This window comes from Erithacus rubecula, assembly GCF_903797595.1.
Source record: "Erithacus rubecula genome assembly, chromosome: 2".
Taxonomy (NCBI): Eukaryota; Metazoa; Chordata; class Aves; order Passeriformes; family Muscicapidae; genus Erithacus; species Erithacus rubecula.
In genome coordinates, this window is record NC_136685.1 from 105,876,217 (window position 1) to 105,891,980 (window position 15,764).

The 15,764-nt window shown below is 38.3% G+C and overlaps 1 protein-coding gene across 13 annotated transcripts in view; it reads left to right on the forward strand.

Annotated features, from left to right (window-relative positions):
- Window positions 1-15,764, forward strand: part of USP34 (ubiquitin specific peptidase 34) — a 435,968-nt gene that overhangs the window by 17,768 nt on the left and 402,436 nt on the right. For all 13 annotated transcript variants that reach the window (XR_013773268.1, XR_013773269.1, XM_079297810.1 and 10 more), the window contains exons 3-6: window positions 2,478-2,898; window positions 8,039-8,089; window positions 8,247-8,396; window positions 12,548-12,615. Coding sequence is in view for 11 of the 13 variants with exons in the window: in XM_079297810.1 (XP_079153936.1) it covers window positions 2,478-2,898; window positions 8,039-8,089; window positions 8,247-8,396; window positions 12,548-12,615 (690 nt within the window). In the remaining 2 variants the exon portion in view is untranslated. The remainder of the gene's footprint in view (window positions 1-2,477; window positions 2,899-8,038; window positions 8,090-8,246; window positions 8,397-12,547; window positions 12,616-15,764) is intronic.

A 15,764-nucleotide genomic window follows, 5' to 3' on the forward strand; every position in this document is an offset into this window, starting at 1 on the left:
ATTTTGCACAAAAATTGTAAGCCAAGTTCATTTTCTTCTGCCTTGTGCTTTTAGACACAGAGAAGGAATTTTAAAATCAAAATAAACAGCAGACACAGAAACCAGACTCCTGACATTTCTTGACAGGTCCTAGATGCCAAGTTTGTCAGAGAACAATTGCAACCCAGTTTTCCAGGTCATCATCTGTGCAGAGTTTTGTTCTGTTCTGCAGCTTGACAAATGCAACCTGAAAGGAAAAAATAAAGATTGGATAATCTTTAACTCTTTATTTTCTTCTACTTTCCTTGTTAGCTTCCATATGTAGTGGTTTCCTCTGGGAGAGCCTGGAGAGCAGTCCTTAAGCTGGTTAAAGGAGAATCTAATAAAGAGGCCACAGAAAGGAGTTTTACTTGACATTTTAATTTCATGTCCTGTCTATACTCTGCCAAATGGGCTTTTGGGAGTTCTGCTTGTTCTGGATTTGAGGCCTTCCTTAAGAACTACTTTTTTACTTTGTTGCCTGTAGTTTAAATCCCTGCTTTCCTTCAGAAGATCATCTGGTGACACCTTTTTCTTCCATCTTCGTGTAGTGTTTCCATTTAGTTTTCTTCTGGAAATTGTTACATTCAAGCTGATTTTTTATTGATCTCCTCAATTTTTGGTGGAGTTCTGCTTCCTGTGAGCTCCACATTCCAACAGAGAGGTTTTGCACATACCCCTGTCTTGGAAAAGAATTGTCCAGTATGTGAAAAGTCTTCACCAGAGTGTTTCCATTGTTATTAAGGATGATTTGTTGGTCTCAAGTGGGGCAGTAATTTGTAGACATAAGTAATGGACCTTTTGAACATAATTTCCCCCCAGGATAAATGCTTGAGGATACACTGGGTTTAGCCTGCAGTCCCTTGTTGTCCTTTATTAACATGAAAATGCATTTACAAGTAAATGACAAGAATGTTTTTAACATGGATAAAGGCACACTCCATTTATACAATATTAAAGGGATTTTTCTTCCTGCACAAATGGAACAAAGGGGTTTAGATGCTTCAGTTACTGTATCTGTGCTGGAATTAGGGAATCATGAATGTTACTTTTTTGTGTAACCCACTGAAAAAAAATAAATATCTGTATTCAGAAAGTATGTGCTTTTAAGAGCTATAGCTCAAGGGCATGTTTGTGTTCCATCAAGAGAGGCAGCACCCCTCTACCTGTCATAGCTCTGGGTTCTCTTGATTTATTTTCCCCTAAAATTTATAATTTTTTAATCCCTGTCTGTAAATTAAATGCTGTGTTTGCAGAAAAAATATTGCTACTTACTGATTATTTCTTGCCCTATCTTTTGTCTACTGATTCCTTTTTGAAGCAGTACATGTGATTTTTGTATTATTTTAATATCTAAGAACTCTGGTTGTGGGCTGGAGTCCACTGTTCTCCATCTAACAAGAGATGGAAAACATCTCTGCTGCAAAGCAGCTCCCAGATTATGCAGCAGTTACACTGTGAGGTAGAATTTGAGGCAGAGAGACCAGAGTCCATCTCCCAGAGTCTGTGACAATCATGTAGCCTTAATTTTGTTGTAAGGACACTGCTTGGTGGCTTCTTTTTCTGTATTCTCCAGGATTTAAATCCTTTAACAGGAATATCCTCCACCTTTTTTGTCACTATGGAGGAGGTGGCTGTATGGAAGAAGCAGCTGTTCCCAGACAATAGGTTTAGGTACCTTCCTCAGGGGTTTATACACCCAGGATCTGTTTGGCATCTATAGTTATCCTTGCCTACAACTAGAGTTATGTTAGAGCTTTTGAACTTGATGATTTAACTGATTTTTTAAATGATAATGTCAAAGGAATGGTGTAGAGTTTCCCCCTCTTGTTCTTTGCAGTTTACAGCAGTAGATAAGCAGGGGAATAATCTCTGAGCCTGCCAAGTGAAGAAAGTACTGGAGATACTTGAGCTGCTTTTTCCTAGATGCATAAAGGATATCAGTGTGCATGAGATCACCATCCAAATGCAGATAAAGGAAGTGAACTTCAATACTCCATTAAAAATAAAATTACTTTGCAGCCCTGTTGATTTGAAAATAACAATAACAAGTTCATACACAGCTGACAAGAATGTCAGGAAGATTTATTGCTTTAAAGAGCAGTAGAGAATGCCAGATGAGGAAATGGAGTCAGAAGCACCCTGAAAAACCTGACTTCTTCAGTAGCAGAGTCACCTTGCCCACAAGACTTTTTTTCTATATTTTACTGCTAAATGATAACAGGGACTTCATAGTTTTGGTAAGCATTTGGAAATAATGGGATGGTCTCAAGGCTTAAGGAGGGTTCTGTGACTCTTACTTGCTGCTGGGTAGAGTCTGTTTCATTTGGATTTCCTTTATTTTATGATTCTGTCAAATAACTTGTTTAAAACGTTTTAATGTCAAGAGTGCTCTTGCTAAAGTACCCACCTGATTTTAACTGCAGGAATTTTTTTTTTTTTTTTCTGTTTTCTTACAGACAATGTTTGTGCTGTTTCAAGGAGTATAAACATCTGGAGATCTTTAACCAAGTAGTTTGTGCGCTTATTAACTTAGTGATTGCCCAAGTCCAAGCTCTGCGGGACCAGCTCTGTAAACATTGCACTATTAATATAGATTCAACATGGCCAGAGCAGAGTAATCATGCTGATGAGCCCCTGAATGTAGAAAGAGAGTCTCACGAAGAAGAAAATGGAGAAAGACAAAAACCTCTAGAGAAAAAGTTTGATTCCACAAGAACTTGTATCCTGAGCGAGGAGGAGCCCACAAAGAGCACGGATGCTTTTAACTTATGGAGTACTGATGAGAAGGAGAAGCTGCTGCTGTGTGTGGCAAAAATCTTTCAGATTCAGTTTCCTCTCTACACAGCTTATAAGCATAATACTCACCCCACAATAGAGGTATATCTTCTCTTTGTGTCTGTCTTGAAGTATTTGGTGAAAGGTTATTTGTTCTCATTAATGAGCAGATTGGTGTTTGTTGCTTTTACTCAGGGTGGGCACGTTCAGCTCTCCTGTTGACTTCAATGGAGCTTTTCAGAGAAACTTGCTAAATGGCACATACTCTTACACTTTCTTTAAAATATGCTTGATTGTTATAGATAATATATTGATAAGTGCTGGCTGGAACTGTACACTGAATTATTATGCTGTTCAAATAACAGGTAGGCAAAAAGGGGACCATAGTGAATCCTTTCATCCCAAAGGTAACCCATTAATAGTTTACTAATTTTTTTTATTGCAGTCTGTGGTTCAAGAAGCAAAGCTTCATAAACTACACTAAACTTTGTGCAAGACCACACTTGTTAGAACAGCTGGTTAATTGACTGGAATATCTGAGCTCTACACAGGTTGCTTTTTTCCAGGGTGCTGATTTTTCTCCCTGATGTTTGTTATGTTTGCCATTCACATTTTCCCTATTTTCCTCTTTAAAAAATTGTTTTAAAAATCCTGCCGTGTTTAATTCACAGTTTCTGAAATAAATATGATGGTGTTAGCATCTCCTAGTGGAAACAACACATTTTTGGATTGGTTGGCTTTTGATCCAACTTGTGGTAGTCTAATAACAAGTAAAGGGATATTTTATTAATTGGATGCAATAATAATTGTATGCAAATTAGATGTACATTTCACTATACAGGAAAAACTTCTATCCAACAAACTTCTGAGAAAGTCAAAGTGGAGAATTAAAGTGCAGCTAACCCATTCCTTTTATTTTATATTGAGAGAGTTGTGGGAGCTCACTGGAGCCCTGGGGGTTGAAATTTGCTTTATAAACTTAAATTCAAAATGAGAAGATGCTGAGTCAGATATAATTATGTAAGTTAGGGTGGTCACAACATCTGATCAGCTCTTATTGAATGAATGCTGCCCTGTCTGACAAGAAATGGAGTTATAACCCCTGGTTGGGGTGGGTGGGTTGGGTTTTGATTCTTGTTCTTCTCCAAACCAAGTGGGCACAAGTTAACAGAGTTAGTTTCAAGTGAATCTGTATAGATATAAAGTGAATTGATTTATCTTCTGCACTCCTGTGGGACATGTACTAAGACTGGCTTCAGAGGAATGTGGAATGAACAATTCTGGAACAGCTTTTCTGTGGACTATCACACTTGCTTCTTTTAAATTACTATTTCATGTATTTTTTTCTCTTCTCTTTGAATTTCGCTTCCAAACGATCAAAAGAAAATCTCCAGGTGTCTGATGGGATTTCTTTTTCCCTTGGTGCAGCCTTGGAGTGATTTAGACCCAGATCTGTTGTAGGTTGCTGTACTGTGATGATGCCCAGCACTCCAGACATACTAATGTATATATAATATATGTATCATCTCTTATACATCACTTGAATTATCAAATATGTTCATTAGCTGTCCTAAAAACATAACTTAAGGGGAAGCTGAAGAAAAAAAACCCCACTTCCCTGAGGTACAGACAGGTAAGGGAATCTTTTTTCCTTTCTGCTAGACTTTGTGTGTCTCCAGGTCTGGATTATGGAGCTGTGCCAGCCTGCCATATTTATGTACCTTTTGTTTTTTTTTTTTTTTTTGGGAGGGGGGAGATTTCTAATTTTAATTTTAAGAGGTCCCAGCATCAATAATTTTTCTTACAAACTGATATATTCTGTGTCTGGGAAGCACTAGGATTCTGTTATTCTGCTGTTTTAATGTCAAAACTTTCTACTCCCATGAGTGACTCACTGAGGTTTATAATTTAATTTTGTATTTCAGTCTAGAGCACATCTTAGCTGAACTGAGACAAATTATTAGTCCCAGTAATAAGAACACTACTTGCTTTAAATCAGGCTTGATTTCAGTCCTCAGGAGACCCTAAACTAAAAAAAAACCTGCTTTAAGTGCATTAGCTCTACTGGTAAGTTAAATAGATCCCTTAACAGCCTAAATCTGCCAAAATTTGTTGGGAGAAGCTGGTGTAGCCCTCCTTCTCCCACTAAACATTTCTTTTTCCCTGGAAAAAGGTTTATTTGCTGATCCAGGACAGACTCCAGTCTCCACTTGGACTTCACAAATTCCTTGTTTTAGACTCTTGAGGTGAACTTTGACAATTCCATGGAGTTATCACATCCATTAAGGTCTTGCTGTGCCTAGAAATGGCCTCAGGCTGCCATTTAAGAATTTCCAGTGTAAGGCTTTCCCACAGTAACAATTAGTGGTCAGTATTTCCCTTGTCCTTTGCTCTGCAGATGCCTCTAAGGACTTTGTTCTTAATGGCAGCAGACAAGTCTTGAAGTCTAATCCTCTTCCCAGCTGCTTGCCAAAGCCATTTTACACTGAACTATCTGATGGAGAAGCAAAACATTCATGTGGAAGCAGGAGGTTTTCCCTTGTTCAGGACTTCATGAAGTTGGATGAAAATGAGCAGCAAAACAAGATTTGTTTGTATTCAGAAAGGTGTCTTTCCCTGTAGGATCACACAGATCTCTCCTTTAATGATATGGGCTAAGAATTGTTTTTGTCCCTTACAACATCTCTAAAGTGAGAGTGAAGACCACAACAGCCTGATGGGTATCCAGAAGAGCCATATACATTCCTCTCTTAAAATCTGTCATATTTTTGGTGCTCAATGGGGTATTTGTTTCTGTTTTTCATCCTAAACAAAATCAGCTCAAAATATTTTTAAAAATATGGTTGATTTTTGAGAAATGTTCATACTTTATTTCCCCCTCTCTGTAGGATATTTTTAAGAACTCTTGCATACAGGGTGGTTTATGACTGTATGTATGCCCTATCCTTTTCATACTTAGTGCAGCAAGTGAAATATCTGGAATGGGTACTTCAGAGGAGGGGAAAAAAGAATTCATAAAAGGAAGCTCTTAAAATCCTGTAGAGAAAGAAGCAGCAATGTGAAGTGCACTCCTGAACTTTGCACTCTCTCAGAATGAACAATGGTCAGTCAGTTACCCAACCATTGAACAGATATTGAACAGATATTACAGAGGTTGTAATGAAAGTGGAAACAAAGTCAGATGTTGAGGTATCTGTAGCTGTATCTGTTTGGGGTTTGTGCTCTCTCTTTCTCCTTTTCAGGTTAATATTTTCTTGGAAGATATCTGTGCTTTCTACCAAGGTTGTGTCCAGGTCAGACTTCAGGCAGTGCCTTTTATTCTGGAATGTTTGGAAGGGACCTCAAAGCTCATCTCATTCCAGTCCCCTGCCATGGAGACACCTTCCACTATCCCAACTTGTTCCAAGCCTTCTCCAACCTGGACACTTTGGGAATGGGGCAGCCACAGCTTCTCTGTGCATCCTGTGCCCGGGCCTCCCCATCCTCACAGGAAAGAATTTCTTCCCAATCCCAAATCTAGCCCTGCCCTCTGGCAGTTTGAAGCCATTCCCCCTTTTCTTTTTGCTGTGTGGCTTTTGGACAGCACTATCCCTGCCTGCCTTTCTCAAAAGTCCCTCTCCAGCTTTTCTCCAGGTAAAGGTCCTGGAAAGCTGCTCTGGCTTCTCCTGGTGGGTTTTAATGCCATATTAGATTCCCATGAGGAATTCTCGTTGTTTCCTCATAAATTTGACCTTAAGGAATTCTCAGACTTTGTTTCCCCTGTGCAAGAGCAGAATTCACATTTCCAGACTCAGTCTCTCAGCTGCAGCCTTTTTCAAGCTTTGCAGGACTCATGCAACAGCTCTTAGTGAGTTTGGGATTTCTGCATTCTAAGAACTGCAGTTCACTTGACAACAAATCTGTGGGGTTTTTTTCAAGAAAACTAATGAAATTTCTCACACCATTTCTACAGTTTTCATGAGCTGAGCACTGAACACCTTTTCTTGCTGCTTAAAAACATACCACCTACTGCCTTCAAAGCTGTTTTAAAAATAACTGGTAGAGTATCACGAGTTCAGGCATGACTTAGAGTTCAGCAGAAGAAAAAAAGAAAATAAATGCTTAGCTATAATATGAGCATATTGAATAATTCAAAATGTTTGTATCACACTTAATCCATCCAAAATTGCTTGCCTCCAGCATCCTCTGGTACAGTTCTAAGAAGCTTACTCCTACACAACTATTTAAAATATACTCAGGAAATTTCATTTAAAAAGTTAACTTTGTGTTAAACTTGCATTTGATTTGTGACTGTCAATACTGGGTATTTGGCATGGAGGGATGAGAAGAAGAGGAATGTGTGGCTTTGCCTACAAGTATCCATGACAATATTGGATTTTACAGCCACTTTTTATACCTTCAGTGCCCTTTTGCCCCCAGAAATGTGCATGAAACCCAGAATATGTTACAGCCCTAATAAAGCAACTTTCCACTCTGTACTGCCCAACAAGTAGATGTTGTGGACATTAAAAAGAAAAGCTATTTTCCTAAACCATTTTAACTTCAGTGCTTCTGGAAAATAGATTTCTTGTTGCAACAAGTAGCTAACAGAGTGATAGGGTGATACAATTCCTTCCCCTTCTTCACTGAAATCACTCCTTAAAAAATGTGACATTTATTTTGTGCAATGTGTTTTGTTATATATAAAAATATAGCAGTTGAAATAAAATATTTCTAATATTTCAATGGCAATGAATGTTTTGATGTTTTAACCCTTTAAATAATTAAATGTAGGCTTATAGGATGCCCTGCAGTTCATGTAAATTCAGATGTTTGCATATGTGTCTCATCTTTATTAGAAATTGCATTCCAGAGTCCCTGGATTAGTTCTATTCTGTGTTTCTCAGGGTGGTGTGACAGACTCTGCCCTTTGCCATATTCCTGTTGAAAAAATGGATGATCTGAACAGGGATAGGACTGAAGAATAATCTTTTAATCCAGCCTGTGAGAGACACTGCTGAAACATCTCCTGAGTGTATTTGTGTCTTTTTATATGTATTAACAGAGGTAAAAAGTGTGGAAAAGTCTGTTTTGCAGTGGAAAAGTGGAGCAAAGCTTGAGCTTCTGTCTTTCTCTGAATTAGGAATTTGGGTTTTTGAATGTTGACCCTGATACTTGGGAAATGGCAGTTGGTTTTTTTTTTTTTTGTTCTATAAATGTGGTTTTATTGCTTGAGTTAATTTTAATTTTTCTCTTTAAACAGGATATTTCTGCTCAAGAAAGCAATATATTAGGGGCGTTCTGTGACATGAATGTAAGTTGTCCACTTTTAAATAGGTGCACATTTCCTAGAAACTTAAAATAATTCATTCCTCTATGGATTTGTGTTACGCTTACATAGCTTTTGAATTTCCTGTATATCTGAATGATCTGGTATTGATTCCTCTCCTGTTTTTTTTTAATCTTTCTAGGATGTAGAAGTTCCATTGCACTTGCTTCGTTATGTTTGTCTGTTTTGTGGCAAAAATGGCCTTTCCCTGATGAAGGATTGTTTTGAGTACGGAACCCCCGAGACGCTGCCGTTCCTCATAGCACACGCATTTATCACAGTGGTGTCCAATGTAAGTGTCCCTTGCAGCTCCTCCACTCACACACAAAACATAAAAGCAACCTGAGATCTGCAAGAACTCTCTGGGATCAGGGAGGGATAAAAATCCTGTACATTTTCCATGTTGGCAATGAGGTTTGTTCATGCACAGAACATTTCAGTATCTGAACCGTCTGCGTGTCCTGGCAGTGCACAAGTGGTTTTCTAAGTTGTACCTAGATAGGAAGATTGTAACAGCCCCCAAAGATACTTCAAAGAATGTTGTCAGAGGCCATTTCTGTCCCTGAAATTGTGCCATGGAAGTGGTTTTAGTTTCTTCAGGGTATTTTAACTTCTTAGCTATTCCCTTTGAGACATAAAGGAAAAGCCTGTGGATTTCTTTTCTCCTCAATTTCCTGTGATTTTATACCATTTTACACATTTGCAGCATAGAGGTAATCATCGTTTTTCCCACTTGATTCTAGAATGCATATTCTCTGCAATTTCTGCATTTTGAAATCACAGGGATTTTTGACTGGCAGAATTACAAACTGATTTTGGTGACAAAAATAAAACCCAGTCCCTGAAGAAGGACATATTAGTGTAATGTCAGGATAGAAGTTGTGACCTGTCTTGTGGATGGGAAAAGAAAACCAAAAGTTTGTTTTGCCTTGTACCAAGCGAGTTTGACATGGATTTGACACTGACTGCAATTTGAAATCCTTAAAATCAGATCCTTCCTCCCACACATCTCCCCTCCTTCCTTGTTGCTGTTACTGCCCATCCAGGAGGATGTTCTGAGGGAACCAGTGATTGAAATCAAGCTGCTGTTGGGGTCTTTCCTGACTTGCAGGTCAGAGAACAAATGGGCAAGGCCATAATCTGCTCCATTCCTTGCCCAGGAGGGCTGGTGCAGCACCTCTCTGTGTTTGGTTGTGAGATACATCCTCCATTTGTGAGATACATCCTCCATTTGTGAGATGTGTTCTCTGCTGGCCCTTTTTGTGTCAGCTGATGAGTTCCTCATCTCCAGCTGCTGTCAGTACATCCTCATCAAACCATCTGCTGAAAATGTATGTTCTTGGAGTTGACTCTGGTTCTGAAGGAGATTTTGGTCATGGAACCAAGCAATTTTGTTTTATTTTTGTGAGAAGGGGCAAAACTGCTTGAACAATGAGTGGCAGTTCCCTGTCACACCAGCATATTTTTAAACCAACATTCTGACTGCAAATCCCATTTCCTGGGTATCCTATATCAGTGCAACTGCCTTTCTTCTCTGTTCTTTTTGGAAGTCTTTATTTTTCTCCACATAAATAGTTTATTTTCTTTATTCTTAGTGATGTGTCCTATTCCAAAATGCTTCTCAGCCAAGTTTGTTCTTTCAGATATTTCCTTAGCAACTTTGCATTTCTCTCTCTTTGGTTCTAGTAAGTAACCCATTAAGCTGGGTTAACTCTTGCAGCAGTTTTAGATGAGTTCTATGGCTAAACCTGGCAAATAAAATGAAATTCAACCCAAAGCATAACCAAAAATACTGTTTCTTCAGCCTCTTCCAGCACTGCAGCTTTTTCTATTCAATGAGCATCTTTCTTTTGAACTCTGGCTTTGCTGACAAATCTATGTGAGTTGAGGAAAACTGTTTAATAAATTAAATTTAGATTTTATGTGTCAGTTCACTGCAGAAAGTACAAGAAAATGTTCTACATGTGATGTGCTTTATTCATCCACTTGCTGCATTTTGGTATCACTCAGTGTACTTGGAAGCACTGCTGCTGCCTTTCAAAGGCAATATATTTATTACAGCCAAATGAGGCAGCTAATTCTTTTGACAAAATACATTTTACCTTGCCAGTATTAAAAAAAATTATTTCTCCACCTCTACAATGATGCATGAACTTAGAATTTTGATGTAATGTTTCTCTTTCCCTGTTTGTTTTTCTATCATTTCACTGTATAATTCATAGAACTTAGGTAAATATAAATAATTGAAGAAATGTTTCTGAATATGAATCAATACACCAAACTCCACTAAAACAAAAAGAATCATTCACAAAACTGAACAAGATATTGGTAGTCTCAGCAAGAACTGTATTAATTTGACTTGGTTTTGTCCCAACACATTTGATTTTAAGAGATGTAGAGGTATTCCAATAATATTCCAATAATTCTGCAGTGTCAACTGTTCACTTGTTCCCAATGTGTAAAACCAGCCCACAGTGTGTAGTAACCCTTAAGTACATTTTCACAGCTGTAGTAACTCTTGAGAATAGCTCTTAAGTAGCCATTCTTGTACATTACTTGAAATATCCATGCTGGATTTTTTTTTTTCAAGTCTGTAAGGAGTTCTTTAGCCACTACCTTCTAGAAATTAATTACCTCTGGTAAAGAGCAACTAATAGAGAAAAACCTGTCAGAAACTTGAGAACAGAACAGATGCAGTGAATACTTTGTTTTAAGAGCAGACGGAAGGAAAAAACTGATGTAACTTTCTTTTACAGATGCTAGTTTTTGTAATTTTTTTATATGTTATGTCATGTAAATAATTTAGTATGTAAATGTGAGTCCACATTTAAAATGACAATTTCATTTGTAGCATGTGAAATGATGCTTTAATTGAATTCTGAGGCTGAAGGTTGTTGCAGTGCAAGTTTACAGATGCATGATTTCAACTTAGGAATTTGAATGAATACTGAGTGAAGTTTACTGTGAACACTGAAAGCTACAAAACCAAACTGATAAAAACATTTCATACGTTTATTTCACAAAGAAATGTATTTTCTTTGGTGTTTCACACTGTATTTAAAGCAGAGTACATGGTGTTAAAAATCGAGTTGTGTAATCACAATAGTATCTTTGTCATCATTCCTTGTCAAAATGTTATTTAATTCCTGTTTCTAGAACAAGCATCTTCTAGTGACACTTTGTATCTTTGGGATGTTAGCATTTTTTCCTTCTTGAGGCTGCCAGTTGGATCAGAAGCTCATTTCAAGTGTGGTCTTTTTTTGCAGTGGGAAGATTTGGCTGGTTTGTCTTGCAAAGTGGGTTATATTGTTATATTGCAGTGCTTGTTGCCTTGTAAAAAGGAAGCCTGCAAATATTTTTGTCAGAACTGACTCAAAAAGTTCCTATGTGAATGCTGGAAATGTTGAAAAGGAACTGGTGAGAAGTTTGACTGCAGCCTAATACTTGTCTCTCCTGTCAAGAAGGAATATATACATTTTCTGCATATGGAATTGAGTCCTTAGGCAGAATTTCTTGCATCAGCTGCAAAACTGAAATTCTTTTAAGAGCAGAGGTGGGGATGCAGAGAGCCCTGAGTGAGTGATGGGGTTGCTTTTCACAAGGGCTGTTCTTGCACATGATTGAATTTACGTGGGCAGAGCAGCAGCTGCTTCATCTGTGCTCCATCCCATACCTGGCACGGAGTAACAGGTTTAACAGGCTCCAAATTCCTTTTTGAAATGCAGATGGCACCTCTGACTTTGCCTCTGGAAGTTGTTTGCTTGGTGCTTTTCCTCACAGTGGTGCTAAGTAGCTGTTTCAGATTTTCTTTTTTTTTTTTTTTTTTTTTTTTCCCTCGGCATATATTTTCTTCCTGCATTCAGCTTTGCAAAGGTGGTAAAGGCAGAATGGTAAATATGAGAAATGCAAATACAGTAGTAAAATAGTGTGCTTAATCACTGCTTGTAAAGCATGTTATTTTATAGGATATGTAAGCCCTAAGAAGCAAAACAAAACAAGTCAAACAATGTTGCTTGATTTAGGAGTGGCTTGCAAGGAACTAAAAGAATGGAATAATTTTCATGTATACTTCTAAAGAAAAAGGAAAAAAACCCACAAGGCTGATAAGCAGATTTTCCTACTGAAGAAATTACAGAAAATACAAAAATGAGACACCTGGGTGATGCCTAGGCATCATGGGCAGTATGATACTATTTATACAAATACTATATTTTCCAGATGACTAACAGGAAAGATGTAAATCTTCCTTATAAGTCAAAAAAGCACTTCTCAGGTAACAGTTTGGAAAATCAGAAAATTCAGGAGTTGAACAAAAACCACCAAGAAAGCCTGTTTTTAAAGTGGGGTTGCATGTTCAAATGTACCAACAGTATTTTTAACCAATTTTTTTACCATTCTCTTTACATGTCATTAATGAAATCTTTTTATGTTTTTGCATTCTAGATCAGAATATGGCTACACATCCCTGCTGTCATGCAGCACATTATACCCTTTAGGACTTATGTTATCAGGTAAATTTTTATTTTATTTTAAGCATTTTTCTTGTGGGGCTGTTTGATAGCACCTATTTTTAATTGCAGCTGATACTTTTAATTGTACAGGTTGTTACTCTACCATTTCAACAAGGAGGGTGAAGGTAATGTTTATAGTTAGTTTGGGCAGCTCCTTGCTTCTGATTTCAGTATCAATCAGATTAATCTTGATAAGAACATTGTGAGTGTGACATCCAGCCCCATTCTGACATGTTGGGTCAGGACCAGTTGTACTCCAGCTTCCCTCACTGTGATGTCTTCATTAAACTGCATCAAGTTTGCAGTGATGTGCTCTAAGTAGAAGAACAATCTTCAGTCACTGAGATTTCAGACCCTGAGTTTGAACACAGCTTCACATTCTGATGTTCTGTATTTCCAGCTGGCAGGAGCTGAAGTGTGATCAAAAGTCTACTTGCACTTTTATGTAGCTAAAAATATCCAGTCCCAAAGATTTTCTTCATATCAAGCTGTCTATCATGAAAATAACACTTTCAAATTGAAGTACTTGTAAGGGTATTTAATTATATAAGCTATTTGTTTTGATTGGCTTTCTCAGGACAATAGAAACATTCCAGTGAGCTGCTGATGAAATTATCTGTGTGTGTATCTGCCTGGAGGTGGAGGGGTGTGGTCACAGCTAATTCCCCTTCCAGTGGCCCAGCATTAAATTTTCCTGGTGCTGGCCACTGCTTTTGCATAGACCCACAGCTCCTCCAAAGCTCTGGGTTTCCTCTTACTGTAATATTAGAAATGTGCTTATACTGCTCATAGCAAAAAATGGGCCTTTGCATATTATTCTCTCTTAACTATACCAGTGTAAAATAACACTCAACAAAAATAATTACATTGGCAACAAACAGGTTCCCAGAACAATGAGACTGGGAATTGTTTCATATTTTAAAATGCTCTGGTTTTATATTGACTGTAAAAATTTAAGTACTGACTTGGCTGTCAATGTATTTTGCTGAACTGTGGTTTCTACTAAAATGATACCAGCAGAGAGTATTTTGATCTTTTATTAAAACACATCACTCTTGAGTTACAGTCCAGCTATGTGCACTCCTTTAATGCTGATGTGCTATCTTTGAAATCTTCCAGAGGTAATTATTAGTCATGAGGCAGTCAAGAGAGGGCAGGCAGAGGATTTTCAAGTGCTTGTCTCTGTACATATTCCATTAATGGTTGTTGGTGTACCTGGGAATTTGGTCATGAGCCTTGGCTCTTCTTGCAATGCATGGAAATGAAAAAGAGCATTGAGGGATCAGCAATTAGAATTAGGCTGATGAAAAGGAGCTGCTTGAGGGAGACAGAATAACACATCCTGTAGTTGCTGCTGTTAATTCCTGCTTGTCATTCTGTAGTCCTTAAAACATTTTTATAAAATGTATTTTATAAATATAGGTGCAGCTGGGGTCACTAGAATGTATATTTTTTTGGGTTCTCATGTCTTCCTCTTTACCCATTAGAATATTTGATTTGCAATGTGATTTGTCAGCAGCTTCTTGCCATAAATGATGTTCTTGATGCCTGTTTGCAGAATTTACAATAGGTCCACATCAATCAGAAAGGTAACACTGACACAAGATACATCTATGGAAAACCCAGCTTAGAGCAGGAAGGTGATGTTCTCCCAGTTTTTACTTTTCACAGCTGAATCCTGATGGAATCTGAGGTTTCTCAATGTTATGAAATCCAGAGCTTTTTTAGTGAAGATTTGCTTCTGGAATGGGACTGAAGCTTGGAGGCCATATAGCAAAAATAACCTCAAGTGCTGTACCTTCATGTGGGACAGAAGTGAATACAGATGCCTTCAGGGAAGGATGACTTTCTTGATGGATGCAGCTCACCCCACGTGGTTCTCAGACTTACAGATCTTGGCTTAACAGCTTGGGGCTCTGGGTCTCCATCTGCTTTTATTTCAGGAGAAAAACAAAAACAAAAAAAAAAAACGGAGGGGGGGGCACAATCCTGAGCACAGCAGCACAGGACCTTTTAAAGAAATCCTGCAAATTGTGAGGATTTGGAGATGGTTTTAGTCTAGAAGGAGCTCCTGGGGCTCTGGTTCAGTTCCAGTTGCTGCTCCTGTAAATTCTTTGCAGGAAGTGCATTTTGCAGGGTTGACCAGCAAGAGACATCACCTGACTGGCATCTCAGCAGCACTTTTTATCAGCTGAGGTTACCCTTTATGTTATGGTTATTTCTACAGTAAAGAAACAGCAAAGTGTGTGTATATAGAGATGAGACCACCACTGGAATTTTCAGAGATCATAGACACGGTCCTGTCATTATTGCTGCTACTAGAAAAAAATTAATATTATTTTCTGCCTGGCCAGTGGAGCACATGCATTCATATCTTGCCTCTCAAGGACCTGTGTTTTTAAACAGTTTAGGAAAGAAATAAAGAATTAAACTAAAAATTGCCTGAAATAAAATTTACCTCTTTCAGTAAGGAAGCAAAGTGAATTTGACCTCCTCAGAAGGAAGCTCTTACTGATCTTAATACCTTAGAATTCTGCATTTAAAATTGCAAAATTCTCATTAAATAAAACTCCAAAAGTGACTCAAGAAAGTAAGTCCTGACTTACTGCAGTTATAAATGAGGGTGAGTTGATGATGTCTCTGTATGAACAAAGACATTGATGCCATCTGTCTTCTGCCTCAAGATCAGAGATGAGAGATGCTCAGTATGGTTTCAAATCCTGAATGTCTCAGGGATGCAGCAGCTCTCAGCAGTGGTGTTTGGAGGACAATGTTTTTCCAGTGGTGAGACTGTTGATTAAAAGTTCCATGGAGATCCCTGCCCTGTAGAAAGTGCTGCAGTAGCACTGGCCAGGAGTATATTTTGTTACACCCCTTTTCTGCTCCTATCTCATTCTCCCTTTTCCCTGTCTCCTGCTTGAAGTTGATCTGGAGACATTTTCTGTGAAGGATTCCTGTCTCTGCCCCAGTTAGGCAGGAACAGAACAATCTGTGCTGGAGCACACTGAGAGGGAATTCCAAGTGGCAGTGGCTCCTGGGTGCTTGTGGCACAGGGCACACACAGCACTGGTGTATGAAGTGGAAGCTGCAAACAATTCCTGGTCCATGATGCTTCCCATAGGAAATGCAGCTGAAAGAATTCAAATTGT